Raw genomic sequence first — 21,542 nt, 5'->3', positions numbered from 1 at the left:
GTCTATATAGGCTCTTTTATGGCCTAAGGCAGTCTGAGTTGGGTTTGCGGTCATTTGCGGTTGAAAGAGACATACCTCAAACAAAATGATTGGGACCCTCAGGGAACCCTTTGATAAGGGCTGGGAGGTAAGGGTCTCAGGATGAGCCCCTGCCAGTTCCCTGAACCCCTGAGGGTCTCTCTCTTCCCTCCCTTCCAGAAAGAGAGAGTTTTGTCCTCTAGGACTGTGGCCATTTTGCTGTAGTATCTTTATGTCTTTCAACCCCACATATTCTCACTTCACAAAAGCTGCACGTTGTGGTAAAAAGAACAAGTATACTTCTCAAATTCTGGCTGCCACTTACCAGCTGTGCCATCCAGAGCAAGTTACTTAATTTCTCTGAGACTCAGCTTTCTTATCTGAAAAGGACAATACTACCTCCTGGACTTTCTGTGAGAATTAGATGCAATACCACTTCTGCCCTGTGGGTGGAGCAGCACTAAAGCAGTTGGAGCCCGCAGAGGGTGGTTGACAGACGCTGGGCTTCTAAGACCCCCTTCTCTTTCCTCCTCACCCTCAGCCTTTATGGGGAGGGGATATTTGACACAACAGATATGTCATATTATGAAGACATGAGCAGTAGGATGAAAGAGATTTATTTATCTCATAGATGTTTCACTGTGAGATATATAAACATCACAGCTGCTCTCTCGGGATGGTACCCGGAGTGAGTCTCCCCAGCCTCAGACACGAGAGGTGCATGTGCATTGTGCTGACCTCCACCACGAGGCATGCAAACTGAGCAGGTGAGGACCCCGCATGGCTTTCAGCGAGTCGGAATGCCTTCTCAGGGGCCAGGGGCAGCAGAGGGCCAGGGGTGGTGATAGCAGTAGAGCCCCTGGGGCAGGGGAAGACTTCGGAACAGACGCTTCAACCAGGAGCAGGGACTCCTCCTTTAGGTCGGAATTGATGGGGCAGGATAATGGCCAGCCCTACTCAAGGGAAGGTCCCTGAAGGATTTCAAGGGAGGCAGGGGGCGTGTGCAGCAGGCAGCCTGGAGGAAGAGGTTCATGAGTGCGATTTGACCGAGCTGGTGCCAGGACCTTAGCCAGTGTGGGATCAGACTCCGCCCACACAGGGGCTCTGGGTGAACAGCCCAGGACAAGAAAAGGACCAGCAGCACAGCTTGCACTGGGCACCCCACACTGGGACACCTTGGGGCTCGTGGGAGATTAGGGCACGCGTCAGGGCAAGAAAAACTTGCTTCAACAGCTGAACACCCTTGTGAGAAGCCACAGTGATGGGAACTGTGGTGGGGTGAATATCCCAAAGATATCAAGGTCCTAATCCCTGGAACCCGTGACTGTTACCTTAGGTGGCCAAAGGGACTCTGCAGAAGTAATTAAAAGAAGGAATTTGAGACGGGGATATTACCCTGGATTAGGCAGGGGAGGCTCTACATGTAATCAGGAAGTATCCTTTATTATAAGACGAAGGCAAAGGGAGATTTTACCAAAGAAGAGAAAAGCAAAGTGACTACTGAAGCAAGATATCGCACTGTTGGCTTTGCAGATGGAGGAAGGGGCCACAAGCCAAAGAATGCAGCTTTAGAAGCTGGAAAGGCAAGGAAACAGACCCTCCCCTACAGCCTCTAGAGAGAACACAGCCCTGCCTACACCTTGATTTCTATGCAGTGAAACTGACTTTGGACCTCTGACCTCCTGAGCTATAGGAGAATAAAGTGTGCTATTTTAAGCCACCCATTTTCCAGCAGTTACAGGAAACAGGGACTGATAAACAAAGGTAGGTAATGGTGAGCCTCAAGGACCAGGAAGAAGGAGGTGGGAGGTCCCTGCACTTGACTGGCAGCTGGAGCTAGAGCCGGCCTTAGGCAGTTGAACAGAAGGCCAATTCCCAATGGCTCAGTGCCTGCCGACTGCCACCCCAAATAACATGTGTGAGGGGAGGTGGTGTTGGCACCCGGGCAGGTTCCTGGATGGGCAGCTCGGAGACGGGGCATTGCAGAGAACTGTGGAAGCAGCATCGCCGTGTCTGGTGGTAGACTGACCCATCACCCTGCCACTGGACAAAGTTCACCTGGACGCTGACCCCATCCCTGCTCTGCTTCCTCTTCTGCTGTCACTGTTGGCCTCATTCTAGTCTCGAACGTGGGGTCAAATTCTGAGTCCTCTGTCTTAAGGGCTGAGGAAGGACTTCCTGATTCCCAGGACTACTAAGCAGATTCCCCAGCACCCCCAAGGTTGGGGGTGGTGAATTTCACTGTGCTCCCCACCCCAGGTGCTGCCTCTCCTCCACAGCGCACAGACCAGTTCATTCATGCTCCATCACCTGGTCAAAGAACTGGGGGGAATCTACCCAGTCCCAAGACAGAAACAACCAGGGCTGGATAGCAGGCAAACTCCAAGCCTGGCTAGAGAGGACCCCTAACTGCCCACTGACTCACAGACAAGGAGGCAGTGGCGGACGGATGGACCCTATCTGGTGGCAAAGGGGAGAGGCAACACCCAAGGCAGAAATCCAGTGACATCTCTGAGGGACTTAAGGAACCTGCTCAGTTGTCCTGGGAGACAGGAAGCCTCCCTGAGACCTTAAGGAGAAGACTTCACATTTGAACCCTTATTCGAGACCAGAATGAGACCAATGGTGACCATGGAAGAAACAGCAAGGCAGGGGGCAGGTTTGGTGCTCAATGTGGAGAAGCCAGGCACAGCTACCTGCAAGGGGCGTCGGGAAATCCACCCAGTGTTGCAACTGACCTCTGAGAAGCTGGAGAACCTCATCTCCGTGGTTCAGCTGTGGTTCGGTGGCGACTGGTCTTTGGGGAAAAGGTGCCCACTCCCCAACCCTAGGAGAGGGGCAGAAACAATGTACCTATCGCTGCTATATCCGTAGTTATTTCTTTTTCACACTTCTGATTTTGTATGCTGGCTCTGTCTCCATTTTTTTTTTATCAGATTCGTAGATTATATTATTAGGTATTTTCCCCTCTTGAATCGGCTCTTTGACTTGTCAGTTCTGCTATTTCTCTCTTTTTTTACTTATTACAACCTGTTCTTATCTGTCTTGTTTCCTTCCTACACTCCTTTCTGTGTATTTTGTCATTCTTTTTCTAACTTCTTGCATTGAATGCTTAATTTATTCATTTCATTCTTCCTCGCTTATGAATGCATTTGACTATCAATTTTCTGTGTATGGTTTAATCTATAACCTGTAACCGTGAAATGCTGTTTTCATTATTCTACAATATTAAAAATGTCTTCATATATATGACAGTCATCTAGAAGAATTCCCTTTCCCAGTGATAGAGGCTTTTCTTTCTTCTTTTGTTAGTTATTACTGCTTCTTATTGTGTTGTAGACCACGTCTGTACTATTTCTACCTTTTTTGTTTAAATTAATTGATGTTTTCCCTGAGACCTAACATGTGGTCAGTTTTTGTTTGCATCCCACACACACTTGACTAGGAAGAATAACCTCTGTTTATTAGGCATAGAATTAGACCTATTAGATTCTTTACACAGTCATTTAATAAACATTTCTTAAGCATTTGCTATGTTCCAGCACTATTCAAGTGCACGGATCACACCAGATGAAACAGATGTCTGGCCAAGGTTCCTGCTCTGGGATGGTGGGGGGCAGGGAGGAGGAGGGGGGAGACAGTCAATGAATGTAAACATAATTAAAAGTAAATTATATAGAAGGAAGAGAAGCTGGAAAAGATGCTGGTGATAAATAAAAACTATGTAGTGTGAAAAAAATTTTAAGCACCAATAGAAAATATCTAGAATTTTTTTTTTTTTTTTTTTTTTTGCGGTACACGGGCCTCTCCCGTTGCGGAGCACAGGCTCCGGACGCACAGGCTCAGCAGCCATGGCTCACGGGCCCAGCCGCTCCATGTGGGATCTTCCCGGACCAGGGCACGAACCCGTGTCCCCTGCATCGGCAGGCGGACTCTCAACCACTGCGCCACCAGGGAAGCCCCTAGAATTTTTTTTTAAAAAGTAAATTATATTAGAAGGTGACAAATGTTATGAATATAGAAAAAGTACAGCTGGTTAAGAGGAATGGGATGGGGGAGGAGTTGTAACTGTAAATAGGGTCGGAGGGGGATTCGCTGAGAAAGTGACATTTGAAAAAAAAATTGAAGGACGTGAGGGTGTCAAGCAAACAGACATCTGGAGGAAGAGCCTGCCAGGCAGAGAGACAAACCAGGGCCGAGGCCCCAGAGCAAGGGTGAGCCTGGCATGTTGGAGGACCAGCCAGAAGACAAGGGTGTCCGGAGCACACTGAGCAAGACAGCATAACAGGGATTGGAAACAGGGCGTTGGACCATGTGGGACCCTGTTTCCCACTGTGAGACTTTGTCTTATTCTGAGACAAAGTGAGATGATGTGACTTGCACATAAAGCGATCACTCTGGCCAGTGTGTTGAGAAGAGACTGTAGGAAGCAAAGGCAGAAGCAGTTATACAGGTGAGGGAGTCATACAGGTGAGGGTGTCATACAGGTGGCAAGATGGCGGCGGCTCAGACAAGGCAGGAACCATGGAGCAGGTGAGAAGTGGTCAGTTTCTGGATATAATTTGAAACGAGAAACAATTGGATAAGGGGTGTGAGGGGTCAAGGGTGACTCCAGGGTTTTCAGCCTAAGCCCCCTAGAAGTAGAAATCCCCATGGAATGAGATGGGAAAGACAGAGTGAAGCAGTGCTCTGGGGACAGGTCAGGAGTTCACTCTTGGTCATGTTGACTTTGGGATGCCTGTCAGACATCCACGTGGGGGTGTTGAGTAGGCAGGTGAATAAAGGCATCTCCATTTACAGAAGTGCATACCTGAGCTTCAGGTATGAACTTGACAGTCATTAGCCAACAGATGGTACTGAAAAGCCGTGGGAGTTGATGGCATCACCAAGGGAGTGAGTGTGGAGAAGGGAAGCTGGGAAGGAAGATGAGAAGGAGTGGCTGGGGAGGAAACCAGGAGAAGGTGGTAGAAGCCAAGTAAAGAAAATGGGCCGATGAGGTGGAAGGGTCAGCGTGTTAAATGCTGCGATAGGTCCCCTAAGGTGAGTATTGAGAATTAGCCATTGGACCAGCAATACGGTTATCCTTGGTGACCTTAGGAAGAGCCATGGGCGAAGTTCTGGTAGTGAGACTGATTGATCAGAGTGTGTATCAGTCAAAGTCCTGACGGAAAGTATGTAGCCCCTTCGAACTGTAACTCAAGGAGACTTTAATAAAAGGACTTTCAGCAAAGATGTGGGCAGGTGTAGGGAAATCTCAAGGAATTTGTAATGGTGGGGTAGTTGTTACCATCTCCATGCCTGGAAAGTCGGGGGGTGGGGAGGGCGGGGTGGGGGAGTGAGGAGAGGAGCCTGGGGGTGTGGCCTTCAGTCAAGGGACACACCCACACCCCTCCCCAGAGAGGGGCCCAGAGGAATAAACATCCTGACCTCACTCTCCTCCCTCCTCTGATTCTTCCACTGGTCCTCCCTGGGGCCAAACCCAACAGGAAGCCACAGCTCAAGTGGACCTGTTGATGCAGCCATAGGGGTCAGCCTCCCAGGATGCAGGAAGGGCAGGGAACAGAACTGGAAGGACAGAGTACTTTGGAGAGAATAACATTTGCTGTGTTTGCATTTTCCTGGCATTTTTAATTCCCTTGTGCCCAATACTTGCAATAGGTGTAAGAGAAAGTATACACTATGACTTAAATGAAAGGAAAGAGACTTTCTTAAATTAAAAATGATGAGGTCATGAGAAATGTTACAAATGCAGGCCACTTTAATTGCCTTAACCCTCAAGTTGACAATAATCTAATTGCATCATTTCTATACCTTAACTACGAGTAGATGCGATGTTATGTTTATAGTAAAAGTATCCATTCCTTTTTAATTTTTTTCTCTGTTATAAAATCTACCACCTTTCCATGGGTGGGTCTAAAATTTGACCATGGCCTGACTTCTGTCATTGATAAATTCAGAGCTAACGTGAGACTTTGTGTGGGATTGACCACATTGGACAAGCCATCTAAATCCAAGGCTGATCCCTCTACAGCAGGGTTTTCAACCTCAGCACTATTGACATTTGGGGCTGGGTAGTTCTCTGTTGTGGGGTCTGTCCTGGGCATTGCAGGCTGTTTAACAGCATCCCTGACCTGCACCAACTGGATCCCAGTAACATCCTCTCAGTTGCAAGAACCACATACCTCTCCAGACTTTGCCACATGTCCCCTGGAGGCCAAATCACCCTTGGTTGAGATTGATCCTCTAGAGTTTAGTGCCTTGGCTCTGAGGCCATGCAAAACAACGTAAAGGGAAAGGAATTTGGGCGATCCATCTATACCGACCACAGGAGCCTTTAATGCTAAAAGCCAAAGCCTTCATACTCTAGAGCAGCACTGCTCAAAATGTAACGTGTCTGAAAATCTCCCAGGGAATCTTGTCAAAATGCAGATTCTGGTTTCCGGCCTTACATTTAGGGCCACTCTGGAAAACAGTATGGAGGTTCCTCAAAAAACTAAAAATAGAACTACCATATGATCCAGCAATCCCACTCCTGGGTATAAATCTGAAGAAAACAAAAACACTAATTCAAAAAGATACATACACCCCAATGTTCATAGCAACGTTATTTACAACAGCCAAGATATGGAAGCCACCTAAGTGTCTATCAACAGAGGAATGGATAAAGAAGATGTGAGATATATACACACACAATGGAGATACACACACACACACACGAGTATACTACTCAACCATAAAAAAGAATGAAAATTTTGCCATTTGCAGCAACATGGATGGACTTAGAGGGCCTCATGCTAACCGAAATAAGTCAGACAAAGACAAATACCGTATGATGTCACTCATATGTGGAATCTAAAAAGTAAAACAAACTAGTGAATGTAACAAAAAAGAAACAGACTCACAGATAAAGAAAACAAACTTGTGGTTACTAGTCATGAGAGGTACAAACTACTATGCATAAAATAAATAAGCTACAAGGATATATTGTACAGCACAGGGAATAGAGCCAGTATGTTATAATCACTTAAATGGAGTATAATCTATAAAAATATTGAATCACTGTGTTGTACACCTGAAACTCATAAAGTATGGTAAATCAACTACACTTCAATTTCAAAAATAATTAATTTTTTTAAATGCAGATCCTGATTCAGCAGGTCTGGGACGGGACCTACGTGGTATTCAAAGTCAAGTCCAACTCAGACTAAGTGAATCAAAATCTGCCTTTTCAGAAAACCCCCAAGGGATTCATATGTACATTAAGGGTGAGAAACACTGTCCTGAGAAAACACACTCGAATTTAGCTGAAGCTAAAGTCCTGGTCTGCAAACCTGGCTGAAGAAACACAGGAAATTCAGCAGGTCATCGTTCTGCCCCCAGTGTCTGCAGGACGTGCCTACAGGAAGCCTCGTTCCCCCATCATGAATCCTTTTGCCTCAGCTGTGCACACTGCCTAAAGCTCCCACAGCCCTCCGGCATCTGCTAAAGACCTCTGCTATCTCATGTACCTGTGCTAAGGCAGGCTCCTAGTTCAAGGTCAAGGTGAAGTTGCTTGGCCCACACTTTTGCTAAGTCCTTCCCCATGAACCTGCCCATATTTGCTTAAGAATATCTCCTGAAGCTCCACCTGTATGGAAACAGCAGCTTGTATCAAATGCCACCTGTATTGGGCTTCCCTGGTTCTATTCCCTGTTTATTTCTTACGTTCCTAACAGACATCAGATGTGGGTTTTGGAGGAAGGTCATTAAATAATATTTTTCCCTTCCCATGTAGGTAGCTTTCGTAGTGAACTTTAAATTCTCTCTCTTATTAACCCATATCCAGAAGAACATCTTATCTCACCTGACTCAATTTTTTTTTAACATTTTGAAACATTTTAACACAAATACTGTAGAACTTTATCTCTAATTGTATGGCTCCTACGTCACGTATTTCTTTCTACTGGATCAAAGTTATTCCTGCACCTGCTTATCTCCTCTTTGGGACAACAGACCTGCAGGATGGGCTACATATCCGGTTTGTTCTTGGACCAGGACATAACCTGGCACATAAGAGATGCTCAGTCAACATTTATGCAATGAATGGTCACGACTATTTTGCCCCTTAGGCCATTGTATTATAAACTAAGTAATTAATTCAACTCCTTCTAGACGTGGCATAGAGCCTACCTAGTTCTGTGGAGTAGCCCTCCCTGATCGGACCCGCTCCCTCATATCGGAACTCTGAAACTGTCTTGCAGATCTTATGCCATGTTGACTAACTCGCTGTTAGATTCCTTTTTCCTTGTCTAGTTCCGGCCTTTTGTTAATGTTTGAAGACACTTACTTGCTTTCATCTGTTCTTGGATCACCCTTGTTCTGTTATCTCAGCAGCTAAGGACTTGATGGACACATTATTTCAGATCTTGATCTGAAGATGTTCTATGTCTAACATCAGAGTATAACAAGGTGACCCTGGGTGGGAAAAGACTTGAACCTGTTTTAACCCTTAGTGAGGAACAATGAGACAGGGATGAGCCTAAGCTTGGCTGTTAGTGTTTCACACACGGTGTCACTTAACACGGAGCAGCATAGACTTGGGAGATGAGATGATGGGGATGGTGACAGGTTGACGATGATGACGATGATAAGAAGAGGGGGAGTCAATAGCATGATGTCTTCCATGACACTCAGGTACATGAAATGTCACAATGCTTTAGCTTTTCAAAGCAAATCAATTTAGCTCACCTGACCCAGGTTGGTAGGCAATTTAAGTCATGTTTTGGAGGAATCTCTTCCCCCTCCCTTGAAGTTGTACCATAGTCTTCAGGATTGACCCAGCCCAGGACATTTGGGAAAGGGTCTTGGTATACCATGCTGCACTTCCTGGTGATCACTTGGCCCATTTGAAAAGCTGAGGCTATTCTCTTTCCAAGCCATGGTTGAGCCCATGGATCTTTGTTGAGGTTTCCAACCTCTGCACCTGGTGTTCAGCCTCACCTCCATGTACCACCCAGATACCCTTCCTGGGGTCTCCTGAGTACAAGTAGAACCAGATTTCTGCTACCCATAGAAACCTTCTGGGTTATTCTTGATCCTTCTCAGTTTCAAATGACAGAACCCAAGTCAAACTAGCCTAAGTCACAAAGAGAATCTGTTGGTCTACATAACTTGAAGGTTCAGAGTAGAAATCAAACGATGTTAGATCCAAGAATCTCAACATCTCTCTCTGTCTCTCTGTCTCTGTCTCTCTATCTCTCTGCCCGCCTCCACCAGCATAGTGGCTTCATTCTATAGGAAGCTTCTCCCATGTAGTCAAGAAACATGGTCACTGACAGCTCCAGGCTTGCATGGTCTTTATAGCTCAAGGCCCCAGAGAAAGGGGAGACCCATAAATCAAATCTAAGGAAGGATTCTGATTGGTCCATTTTAAGTGCCTATTCCTGGAAATACCCCTGTAGCCAGGAGAAATAACCTGTGCTTGCACATCTTGGGTCACGAGTCTACCATAGTGGTGGAAAATGCAGGGCACCATGACGAATAATTGTACAGGATCACATAGAATGGAGGGGAGAGATGGTTTGCGAAGTAAAAAGCAGTTATTACCAACAAAATGGAGAGGAGATGTTAAAACAAACCTTCCTCACTACACACACACACACACACACACACACACGTATACACACACACTCACATAAACACGTATACACACATAGAATGCCTAGTGGTTGGGCATCCATCTCCCCACCCCCAGTCCCCACTACACTCCTAGCAAAAAAAAAAAAAATCAAAGGACTTCTATTTCAAAAAGTTGTCTAACAATAATTAGGGTAACTAATGTGGACTTTCATGCCCAAAATAAAAGAGCTCTCCATGCTGCCACAAAGGCAGCTCCCTGCCCATCCATCTGAAAGCACTGGATGACAGGCCCCACCCACATGCATGGAGATGTTTATTGTCTTGTTTATAAATATAAGCAGACCATCAAGGACTACCAGAAATGTAAAGAAACATTACAAAGTGAAGGAGGCCAACATAAACAAGGTGAGGGAGATAACCCTGTAGAAATTGAGATAATTCCGAGAACAGAAGATATATTTTTTGTTTTTTTGCGGTATGCGGGCCTCTCACTGTTGTGGCCTCTCCCGTTGCGGAGCACAGGCTCCGGACACGCAGGCTCAGCGGCCATGGCTCACGGGCCCAGCCACTCCGCGGCATGTGGGATCTTCCCGGACCGGGGCACGAACCCGTGTCCCCTGCGTTGGCAGGCGGACTCTCAACCACTCCGCCACCGGGGAAGCCTCAGAAGATATATTTTTTAAATCTCTCATTGTTACCCTCAGAAAGATTCAAGAAAATAATGCATTCATAAAGCACCAGGAAGTTATGTTAAAACAGTAAGTGGATAACAAGAAAGAAGTTTTAAAAAAAGATATGATTGCTGGAATTTTTAAAAGCAAAGAAGGGTTGGAAGAAAAAGTCAAAGTAATTCTTAGAAAGTAGAACCAAAAGACTATAAAAGAAAAAATATAACAGAAAAGAGACTCAGAGAATCAATCCAAGAAGTCTAACAGTCATCTTATAGGAAATCCAAAAAAGAGAAAACAGAGCAAAAGAAATTCTCAAAGAAACATGAGAATCCCCCAGAGCTGAAGAATAACAGTCCTCAGATTGAACGACCTCACTTGAGTGCTTAGAAAATCAGATGGGGAAAACACTCATGCCTAGCCACATCGCTGCAAAATTTTAGAACACTAAAGATGAACAAGGGATCTTATAGCTTCTGAGAAAGAGGGGGAAATAAACAGGTTATCTACAAAGGAATAAGAATTCGGCAAAAGGGCTGATTTGGTCCACGGGCCATAATTACCAACTGCTGGGATAGAGTTCTACATCCAGAGAAACTGTGAGGTAACCATGAAATTTTGGGACATGGAAGGATTTAGAAGTTGCTTCTTTTTCCTAGAAAATTATCTGAGGATGCATTCCAACAAAATAAGAATGTAAGTTAAGGTGAAGACGTAAAGTCCAAAAAACAGTGCATCAAACTCACAAAGATAGGGCTTCCCTGGTGGCGCAGTGGTTGAGAATCTGCCTGCCAATGCAGGGGACACGGGTTCGAGCCCTGGTCTGGGAAGATCCCACATGCAGTGGAGCAACTAGGACCATGAGCCACAACTACTGAGCCTGCGCGTCTGAAGCTTGTGCTCCGCAACAAGAGAGGCCGCGACAGTGAGAGGCCCGTGCACCGCAATGAAGAGTGGCCCCCGCTCGCTGCAAGTAGAGAAAGCCCTCGCACAGACACGAAGACCCAACACAGCCCCAAAAATTAATTAATTAATTAATTTTTTAAAAAGCCTCACAAAGATAATAATAGGAAGTCCCAGGATGATTGACAGCTGTACCTGATGGAAATCTATGCCAGTCTGAGTCTCTGTCTAATTCAGAAGGGATATCCTGACAGGCTCCTGGACCCTAAGGAACTTCACTGAAGTTGAGATGCTGTATATTCAGTATCCTGTCATTCGGGTGTGTCAATTACTCAAATCAAACACGATCTCAGTGGGATACCAGCCCATTTCATTTCTGGTGACTCCAAAGTAGATCAGCCCATGCTCTGAGATCTCACCACCTCACCCACCAGCTGTTGCCAGGATGACCCCCCACTCATTTTGCTCCTGATAATTGCCTGCTGCCTCCTGGCTGTGCCACCCTGGGCATCCCTCAACCCCACTGAAATAATTTCACCTATTTCATTCCTCCCCCTTGTGAAAGGAAAATCAAAATGGAGTTGGTACTGGTAAGAGAGCTCTCTAAAATGGAAAAGGGAGGGAGGCCATTGAGGAAGGATGACCTAGGTACATCTCAGCCTGGATGGAATCTGACCTTTTGACTACTTATTATCCTAACAGAACATCTGGCAAAAACTCAAGATACTGATTGGACCTTACCCTAAAACGACCCATGATAGCCATCCCTTAAGCACAAATATTTCCTTTCTTGTATCAGAGTACAGCTTCATGGCTTTTGCCTTTATAAGCCCCTGACTCCTTCTCTTCCCCAGAACACTCTTTCCACTTTACCGGAATCTGTGTCTCCTGACTTGCAATTCTATTCTTTTTTTTTTTTTTTAATTTACTTTTGGCTGCGTTGGGTCTTCGTTGCTGCGTGCGGGCTTTCTCTAGTTGCGGCGAGTGGGGGCTACTCTTCGCTGCGGTGCGCGGGCTTCTCATTGCAGTGGCTTCTCTTGTTGCAGAGCACAGGCTCTAGGCACACGGGCTTCAGTAGTTGTGGCACGAGGGCTCAGTAGTTGTGGCTCGCGGGCTCTAGACAGCAGGCTCAGTAGCTGTGGCACACAGCCTTAGTTGCTCTGCGGCATGTGGGATCTTCCCGGACCAGGGCTTGAACCCGTGTCCCCTGCATTGGCAGGAGAATTCTTAACCACTGCTCCACCAGGGAAGCCCCTAACTTGCAGTTCTTAAGACCCCAAATACACTCTTTTCTTATTTGCAGCCTTCTGTGGTTTTCTGGTTGATACTCCACGTTAAGACAATGAGTTCTGACTTTCCACATGCCGTGAACCAGCGTATGAGTTCGCCAACCCAGGCGACATTAGACTCACAGAGCTGCCCAGATTAGCACAGTGAATTACAGAACCTTGGGCTAGGGCATCCAGAGTGATAAGTTCAACCTGACACAACATTTTACTCGTGGTGGAGGAGCCTCAACATCTTTTCTCACAATTTCTCCCCAGATCTTTTTATAATACGAATTAGCAAATTCTTTTGATTCTTTCTGGGATAACGCTTCTATTCCTTACTCTAGAAATTCTAAACTAGAGCTTGCTGTTTAGTCATGCATGCATTTGCTCACTTAAGTGCCTACCTTGTGCCAGGCATTGTTCTAGGCACTGGAGGAAGAACAGTGTTCGAGACAAAGTGTCTGCCCTCCAGGAACTCACATTCTATTAGGGGAGAACAGAAGAAATAAACAAATCTGACATATAATATGTTGCGTGGTCCTGGGTATGATAAATACCTCCCGCTTTAACCAAATGCCGTCAAAACAATCATCCCGTCATGAGGTCTTTCTATTCCTCATCCTCTTAAGTTGTTGTACGTCAGCACGCACCCAGCACGCCAAGCTTTGTCCTTGTGAGCAGATGGCTGTTTAATGACTATAGGTACCACGGGCAGCTGGCGTTCGAAAATCACGGCCCCGTCTGTGCCCGTTAACCTATCCCAGGGCCTGTTGCTTACAACCTTCTTTCTGGTGCCAGTTTCTATATGAAATAAAGGTTTTTGTTTGCAAGCACATTGAACGGTTACAGAAACCTACCCTGGTTAACCAAAGTCAAAAAGGCATTTGGTGAAAGGAAACTGGATGACTCACGAACTATAAGAGCTCAGGGCGGAGTCAAGATGGCATACCAGGAGGACGTGGAATTCGCGTCTCTGCACAGCTAGGGTACCTACCAGGCACCGGTGGGGGACCACGGACACCTAAGGGGTCAGGAGGAACCCCCAGCGACCTGGTACGATGTGAGCGCGGGGGGGAGGGAGGGAGGAGGAGAAGGGGAGGGAGGGAGGAGGAGAAGTGGAGGCAGGAGAGGACTGGCACCCCTTAGGGGTGGCGCGGGGGAGGGGAAGGGATCTCAGGCCCGAAGCGGGAAACTGGGAGGGCAGAGGATCATACGGGAGCGTGGCCAGGTTTCCCCTGCCTACTTGGGCCCCGGGGAGCCTGCTGAGATCCCGGGCCTGATCCTCTGCCCACCAAGGCCCCCTCCAGCCGCGCGGGTCCTGAGGGAGTGGGAGGGAGGGAAGGGGGAGCAAAAGTAAAGGCTGGACCTCCAGAATCGGCACCCCTGAGGGGTGGCTGGAGGAGGGGAGGAGTTCCTACACCCACTTGGACCCACTCATGGCTAGGGGTCCAGCGGGGACGGGGAGACCCTGGGGGTGGACCGTGCCAGGGTGGGGGGCGGAGGAACGGAAGGGAAGGTGGCCAGCGCTTTCCCTGTGCACTTTGGCACTGGGGAGCCTATTGGGCTCCCAGGCCTAATCCTCTGCCCTTGGAGCCTCCCTCTTGCCGCGCAGAGCCCAAGCCCCGCCCCTACACCCCACCCCCAGGGCCCACCTCTACACTGGGAGACCCCCTCCAACGCGCTGAGTCTAAACTCCACGCACGCCCCCTCACCCAGGGCCTTAGCTCCCAACTCCGGAACTCCACACTCCGGAGGCCCTCCTTTGGAGGTGCGGCCTCTCCCCTTCTGCACAGGCGCTAAGCAGGGCCCGGGCCCTGCCCCACGCCTGAACATCACCCCTCGACCGGCCTAGGTCCCACCTCACCCTAAACCCCACCCCTGCCTAAGTTCCTGCCCCGCCTAAACTCCACCCACCATGGTCAAGGCTTTTTTTTTTTTTTTTTCTGTTGTGGTTTTATTTTACCTTATTGCAGCTGTTTCAATTATATTTTTTATCTTTCTAATTTTATTTTTCATTCTTTGTTATTGTATCGCTCTTTTTTTCTTTTGCCATGCCACACGGCTTGTGGGATGTTGGTTCCCAGGCCAGAGGTCAGGCTCAAGCTCCTCTGGTGGGAGCTCCAAGTCCAAACTGCTGGACTAACAGAGAACCTCAGACCCCAGGGAGTATTAATCAGAATGAGGCCTCCCAGACGTCCTCACCTCAGCACCAAGACCCAGCTCTATCCAACTGCCTGCAAACTCTAGTGCTGGACGCCTCAGGCCAAACAACCAGTAAGACAGGAATACAGCCCCACCCATCAAAAAAAAAAAATGTTACAGACAAAGGAGCAAGGTAAAAACTTACAAGACCAAATAAATGAACATGAAATAGGCAACCTACCTGAAAAAGAATTCCAAGTAATGATAGTAAAGATGATCTAAAATCTCAGAAATAGAATGGAGAAAATAAAAGAAACATTCAACAAGGATCTAGAAGAACTAAAGAGCAAACAAACAGGGATGAACAACACAATAACTGAAATTAAAAATACTCTAGATGGGCTTCCCTGGTGGCACAGTGGTTGAGAGTCCGCCTGCCAATGCAGGGGACGCAGGTTCGCGCCCCGGTCCGGGAGGATCCCACATGCCACGGAGCGGCTGGGCCCGTGAGCCATGGCCACTGAGCCTGCGCGTCTGGAGCCTGTGCTCCACAACGGGAGAGGCCACAACAGTGAGAGGCCCGCGTGCCGCAAAAAAAAAAAAAAAAAAAAAAAAAAAAAAAAAAAAACCCTAGAAGGAATCAATAGCAGAATAACTGAGGCAGAAAAACAGATAAGTGAGCTGGAAGGGAAAGTGGTAGAAATAACTTTCAGGGAGCAGAAAAAAGAATGAAAAGAATTGAGGACAGTCTCAGAGACCTCTGGGACAACATTAAATGCACAACATTCAAATTATAGGGGTCCCAGAAGAAGAGAAAAGAAAGTGTCTGAGAAAATATTTGAAGAGATTATAGTCGAAAACTTCCCTAACATGGGAAAGGAAATAGTTAATCAAGTCCAGGAAGTGCAGAGAGTCCCATACAGGATAAACCCTAAGAGAAACACGCCAAGACACGTATTAATCAAACTATCAAAAAATTAAATACAAAGAAAAAATATTAAAAGCAGCAAGGGAAAAACAACAAATAACATACAAGGGAATCCCCAGAAGGTTAACAGCTGCTCTTTCAGCAGAAACTCTGCAAGCCAGAAGGGACTGGCAGGACATATTTAAAGTGATGAAAGGGAAAAACCTACAACCAAGATTACTGTACCCAGCAAGGATCTCATTCAGATTCGATGGAGAAACCAAAAGCTTTACAAAGCTACGAGAATTCAGCACCACCAAACCAGCTTTACAACAAATGCTAAAGGAACTTCTCTAAGTGGGAAACACAAGAGAAGAAAAAGACCCATAAAAAGAAACCCAAATCGATCAAGAAAATGGTAATAGGAATATACATATCAATAACCACCTTGAATGTAAATGGATTAAATGCTCCAACCAAGAGACACAGACTGGCTGAATGGATACAAAAACAAGACCCTTATATATGCTGTCCACAGGAGACCCACTTCAGACCTAGGGACACATACAGACTGAAAGTGAAGGGATGGAAAAAGATATTCCATGCAAATGGAAATCACAAGAAAGCTGGAGTAGCAATACTCATATCAGGTAAAATAGACTTTAAAATAAAGACTGTTACAAGAGATAAGGAAGGACACTACATAATGATCAACGGATCAATCCAAGAAGAAGATATAACAATTATAAGTATATATGCACCCAACATAGGAGCACCTCAATACATAAGGCAAATGCTAACAGCCATAAAAGGAGAAATCGACAGTAACACAATAATAGAGAGAGACTTTAACACCCCACTTACACCAATAGACAGATTATCCTGCTTTGGGTAGTATAGTCATTTTCACAATGTTGATTCTTTCAATCCAAGAATATGGTATACCTCTCCATCTGTTTGTATCATCCTTAATTTCTTTCATCAGTGTCTTATAGTTTTCTGCATACAGGTCTTCTGTCTCCTTAGGTAGGTTTATTCCTAGATATTTTATTCTTTCTGTTGCAATGGTAAATGGGAGTGTTTCCTTAATTTCTCTTTCAGATTTTTCATCATTAGTGTATAGGAATGCCAGAGATTTCTGTGCATTAATTTTGTATCCTGCAACTTTACCAAATTCATTGATTAGCTCTAGTAGTTTTCTGATAGCATCTTTAGGATTCTCTGTGTATAGTATCATGTCATCTGCAAACAGTGACAGCTTTACTTCTTCTTTTCTGATTTGGATTCTTTTTATTTCTTTTTCTTCTCTGATTGCTGTGGCTAAAATTTCCAAAACAATGTTGAGTAATAGTGGTGAGAGTGGGCAACCTTGTCTTGTTCCTGATCTTAGTGGAAATGGTTTCAGTTTTTCAGCATTGAGAACGATATTGGCTGTGGGTTTGTCATATCTGGCCTTTATTATGTTGAGGTAAGTTCCCTCTATGCATGCTTTCTGGAGGGTTTTTATCATAAATTGGTCTTGCATTTTGTGGGACCTCGACATTTCTGATCACGACAGAGTCAGGTCCTCTCCTCCATCCCACGAACCTCCAGCCAAGCTTTGAAGCCCGGCCTCAGTGTTCTGACCCGATGATGGGGACAGCAGCGCTCTCTGGGGGCCAAGTTGGACCAGGAGGCTACTGTCTCCCCGACCCAGGCCCTAAGATGACATCAAAAGGATGGAAGTTTCCAGTTCATGCCGGAATGTGGGTTTTCCAGCTGAGTCAGATGGAGCCTGTTTCTATGGCAGCCACGCTCCACCACTACTCGAGGGTTTGGGGAGACAGAATTCTTAACTGGGAGTATTTTCGCTACCTGTCAAACAAGCAGGAGCCTGCCCAGGAAAGAACAATAAAGAAAAAACCCTAAGCCCAGCTGGCTGAGCGCCCAGGCTTTGGATTCTAGGTTCTTGGACAAATGGCCCCCTGCTATGGAGTCAAGTTGCCATCACCACTCTCTGTCTGGGTAACACAGGGGCTGGTTGAGGGGCAGGAAGGGGAGTCGGGGCCATGCTGAAGGAGCTGGCGTCATGGAAACAGGACAGACTTGCCCTTGGTGCTCCCTGGCCAAGGGAGCTGAGAACTTAAGTTTCTCAGCCTCTCTAGGCTGCATCATTAAAATGAGAATGAGAAAAAGACACCAAGAATGAAGAGCACCTAGCACAGCCAAGACATATAGCTCCTCGGTGGGACCAAGCACGGTGATTTGGGGAAAGGAGGAGGGGAGGGGAAGGGCGGAGAGAAGAAAGCCCACAGATCGACCCCACCTTCCCCAAACTGCCTGGAAGCAGAGCCCACAGGCCCCAGGCTGGCCCCTCCCCTGGAGACTTGGCCAAAGTGTCAGACCAGGAAGTATCATTACATCACCGGGCATTCAGGAGTTAATGAGGGGGAGTGGACAGGACCCTGGTATTTAACTAATGCGGAGAGGCCTTGAGATCAGAGGCACCCCTGCTGACTTCCTTCTCCTGCAGCCCAGCTTCTCTACTCCCTGCACCCCTCCCCTCCCAGCAGAATGAAGCTTCCCCTTCTTCTGACCTTATTTTGCCTCATGGGTAAGTAACCTTCCTGCCTTTACCCCTCCCCTGCCCCAGCTAGGAATCCCCAACTCCCTGGAGGCCCCTGAGCTGGGCCCTGAGGAGGGTGTGATTGGACATCCTGAGGAGGCCAGTTCTTCCGGGGCCATCACTAGCCAGTGGAGAGGGGGAAGAGGGGAAGACAGCAGCCCGGATGGCCCGGTGGGGCGGGGGAGAGGGGCTGGCAGGGATCCCAGACAGCACACGAGCTCCTGCCACCCCCGCTCCATCCCTCACTTAAGTTTCCATTTTTGGCTCTAACCTGCCTGGGTCAGCAGCCCCCCATTGCTGCATCATCAGGACCTAGAGGAATTTGGGGAAGTCCAGGTGGTTTGGAAGCTTATCCAGTGACATCTGATGGGACTTGACAGGGACAGAGTTCCTGCGGGGATGGGGCTGACACCTGGGGAGGTGATCAGGAAGGGTTGGGACCCGGGAGGATGAGTGGGCGGTATTCTGGGAGATGGTGGAAGGAGAGCGGGGTGGGGGGTGGGGGGTCACGTGTGCTGACACGACGCGGGTGAGAACTAGGGGATCAAGGTGCGATGATGTCATGGGGATATTATTACTGCTTAGCATTGCTATTATTGGGAATGAGGTGCTTAGGGAGGTGAGGTTATCTAGACAATCAGAGAGATGTCTGGACTCAGATTTGGGGGCACATCAGGGGCAGCTGGCTGCAGAGGGTGGGGCCCTGAGGGATCTGACCTCCTCCACCCTCCCTCCCAGCAGTGGCCCTGGCTGTTGGGAACCTGGTCCAGTTCGGGGTGATGACTGAGAGAATGAAGGGGCAGCCTGCACTGCAGTACATTGACTACGGCTGCTACTGTGGTTTCGGCGGCTCCCACGGGCCAGTGGACCAGACAGACTGGTGAGCAGGTGACCCAGCAGGTAGAGCACCTCGCTGGAGGATGGAGAGGCAGGGGGAGCATCCTGGGAGGAGGGAGGGGCTGGGGGCACCTAGAAAGTTGGGGCCGACCTCCACTTTGAGCCCCTTTGGGCACTGAGCCCCCCAGGCAGCCCCTGGTTCTGCCCAGCCTGGCTCACAGGCCCCTCCAAGCCAACCATGACCCTTACAGGTGCTGCCATGCCCATGACTGCTGCTATGGGAGTCTGGAGAAGCTGGGCTGTGAACCCATATTGGAAATGTATCTTTTCTCTGCCAGCAGGCACAGCATCTTCTGTGGTAAGTGAACAGCCTTAGACTCCCCCAGACACCAGGTTGGGGGAGAGCTTCAGCTAGGAACCCTCCCATGATGGAGACCCTTGAGCCTGGTCACCTGGGCTGGGGCGGGCGTGGGATCTTCCATCATCACGGAAGTGGGGAGAGACCTGTCCATCTACCCAGATGCTCCTGTGGCACCCAGCCTAGAGAGCACGTGACCCATCAGCTCCTGCCCTGACCCCAGGCACTTTCCCCAGCCAGAGCCCTCCCAGCTCCAGCCTCTGGGGAGAGGAGCCAAAGGCGGTAGAGCTGAGCCCCAGAGCAGCTGTACCCACACAGCCCTCCCCAGGGCCTGGGTGGCAGCTAGAGGCAAGGTTCCCAGGACAGAGCCTTGAGGGCAGAGCCCCAGACAGAGAGAGCTGGAGCTTGGATTTGGGACAGCAGACCCTGCTGCCAAAGGCTGAGTGCACCGGTGCTCATCTTTGCCAGGCCCAGTGCCCACTTGGACCAAGTAGCTCTCCTCTGGTCCCCGGCCTGGGGAAGCAGCCTGCCCCGAGTCAGAGTGCGGAGGGCTCCACGCAGCCCAGCCCCGTGGAGCAGCCTGGAAGGAGGGCAGGCCCAGCGTGGGGCACAGCAGGAGGGTCTAGGAGGGTCAAAGAAGACTCAGCTCAGATCTCTAAGGTCTGTCCTGGGGGAGGGGCAGAACAAGGACCAGAACCACTGGAGGCAGATTTGGCTCAGAGATGCCTGTTCCCAGCAAGGCAGCTTTGACAGGTAGTAAGCTCCCCATCCCTGGGGGTTCATGCAAGGCTAGGAAGCCACCTGTCAGGGACGGCACTGAGAGGATGAGTGAGGGGAGGTGTTAGGTGAAGAGGGACACCGGGTCAGGGAGTCACCTACCCATTGTATGTCTTTGGGCAAGTGACATAACCCCTCAAAAGCCTCTACTTCCTCATCTACAAAAGGGAGACAATCACTCACTTCCCTGGCTTGGTCCAGCTTCTGTTAAGAACCCCCCAAAGGAGCTGACGTGGCTGTTAAGCCCCTTCCAACTCTGACTACTGCTGAAAGAGCAGGTGAGAGCAGAACCCGGATGGGGAATGAGGCCGACCTTTGCGAAGCACAGTGAGGAACCTGGATATTTCTGAGCCGGGGGATGTCTTCGTGGGGACACAAAGGAACCAGAGCCACTCAGGGCAGACAGAGGCAGTGGAGGGAAGAGGAGGCTTTGGGGCCCCTGGTGCCTGCAGAGCTGACGTCAGCTCTGCTCCCCAGGCAGGGTGTGGCCACGTGTGGAGGGGGAGCCCTAAAGTTAATGCTAGGAAGATGGGCTTCGTCCGCTCTGAGGGAGATAGGCACGGCCGAGCAGGCCCCAGTTTCAGTCCCTCTGGGGCACGCCGAGGCCATCTGGGGCTGAGCTGCTGTAAGCGTCCCAGCTTTCCTCTCTGGCTGATGGCTGCCTCACTGTCAGTAATGCATTACATGGGAGAAGGAGTTGCCTGGAAATGCACCCTCCCTGGGCTGAGGCGGACGACAGTTAGCGAACCAGATGGTCTCCCCATGGGGGAAAGGGCTAAGGGCAGTGGAGTGGGCTTGGGAAAGGACAGGAGAACAAACTTCCAGGCTTCCCAGCATCCTGGGCCCCAGCAGGCCCTCCAGGACTCTGCCCTTTCTCTCACCCATCCCTGGAACATCCCCCATGAGAATGGGCTTCCAGCAGAATGGGGCTGAGAACAGGGACCCCAGAGCAGTCCCCTGCATGTCTGAGAGTGGCAGGACCGAGGCGCCCAGGCCCTGACTCACCTCGTCCCATCCAGGCGGCAGAACCACCTGCCAAAAACAGACCTGCGAGTGTGACAAGAGGGCTGCTCTCTGCTTTCGCGACAACCTGGGCACCTACGACCGCAAATATGCCCGTTACCCCAACAAGCTGTGCACCGGACCTACCCCACCCTGCTAAGGCTGTGCTCCGCTTCTTCCCTGCGGTCCCCTGCCCTCCAGCTGCTGGAGCCCCAGACCTCCCGAACGTTGGCACCAAAGCCCCTCCCTCTGGAAAATTCCTTTCCTGCAAACCCATCCCTCCCTGAGAGCTCCCAGATGAGGAAGAGCCATGCCCGGGGGCCCTTTAGCTCCCAGAAGATTCTATAACCCACCCCCTGGGATCTCAGTTCCCTCTTCCAAATACGCGAATGATATTTTCCCATAATTCTAATACTGATCCTCAGATTCTATCATT

The 21,542-nt window shown here is 48.7% G+C and overlaps 1 protein-coding gene across 1 annotated transcript; it reads left to right on the top strand.

Annotated features, from left to right (window-relative positions):
• Positions 1-18,080: 18,080 nt before the first annotated feature.
• LOC116739588 (group IIE secretory phospholipase A2-like) lies at positions 18,081-21,266 on the top strand. The gene is made up of 4 exons (XM_032604014.1): positions 18,081-18,120; positions 18,874-19,012; positions 19,221-19,327; positions 21,124-21,266. The coding sequence occupies exons 1-4, from the start codon at positions 18,081-18,083 to the stop codon at positions 21,264-21,266; spliced, it is 429 nt and encodes a 142-aa protein (XP_032459905.1).
• Positions 21,267-21,542: the final 276 nt, after the last annotated feature.

Source organism: Phocoena sinus, chromosome 1, assembly GCF_008692025.1.
Source record: "Phocoena sinus isolate mPhoSin1 chromosome 1, mPhoSin1.pri, whole genome shotgun sequence".
In the NCBI taxonomy this organism is placed as follows: Eukaryota; Metazoa; Chordata; class Mammalia; order Artiodactyla; family Phocoenidae; genus Phocoena; species Phocoena sinus.
The sequence above is the reverse complement of the archived record's forward strand: the minus strand, read 5'-3'. Positions and strand labels throughout refer to the sequence as shown.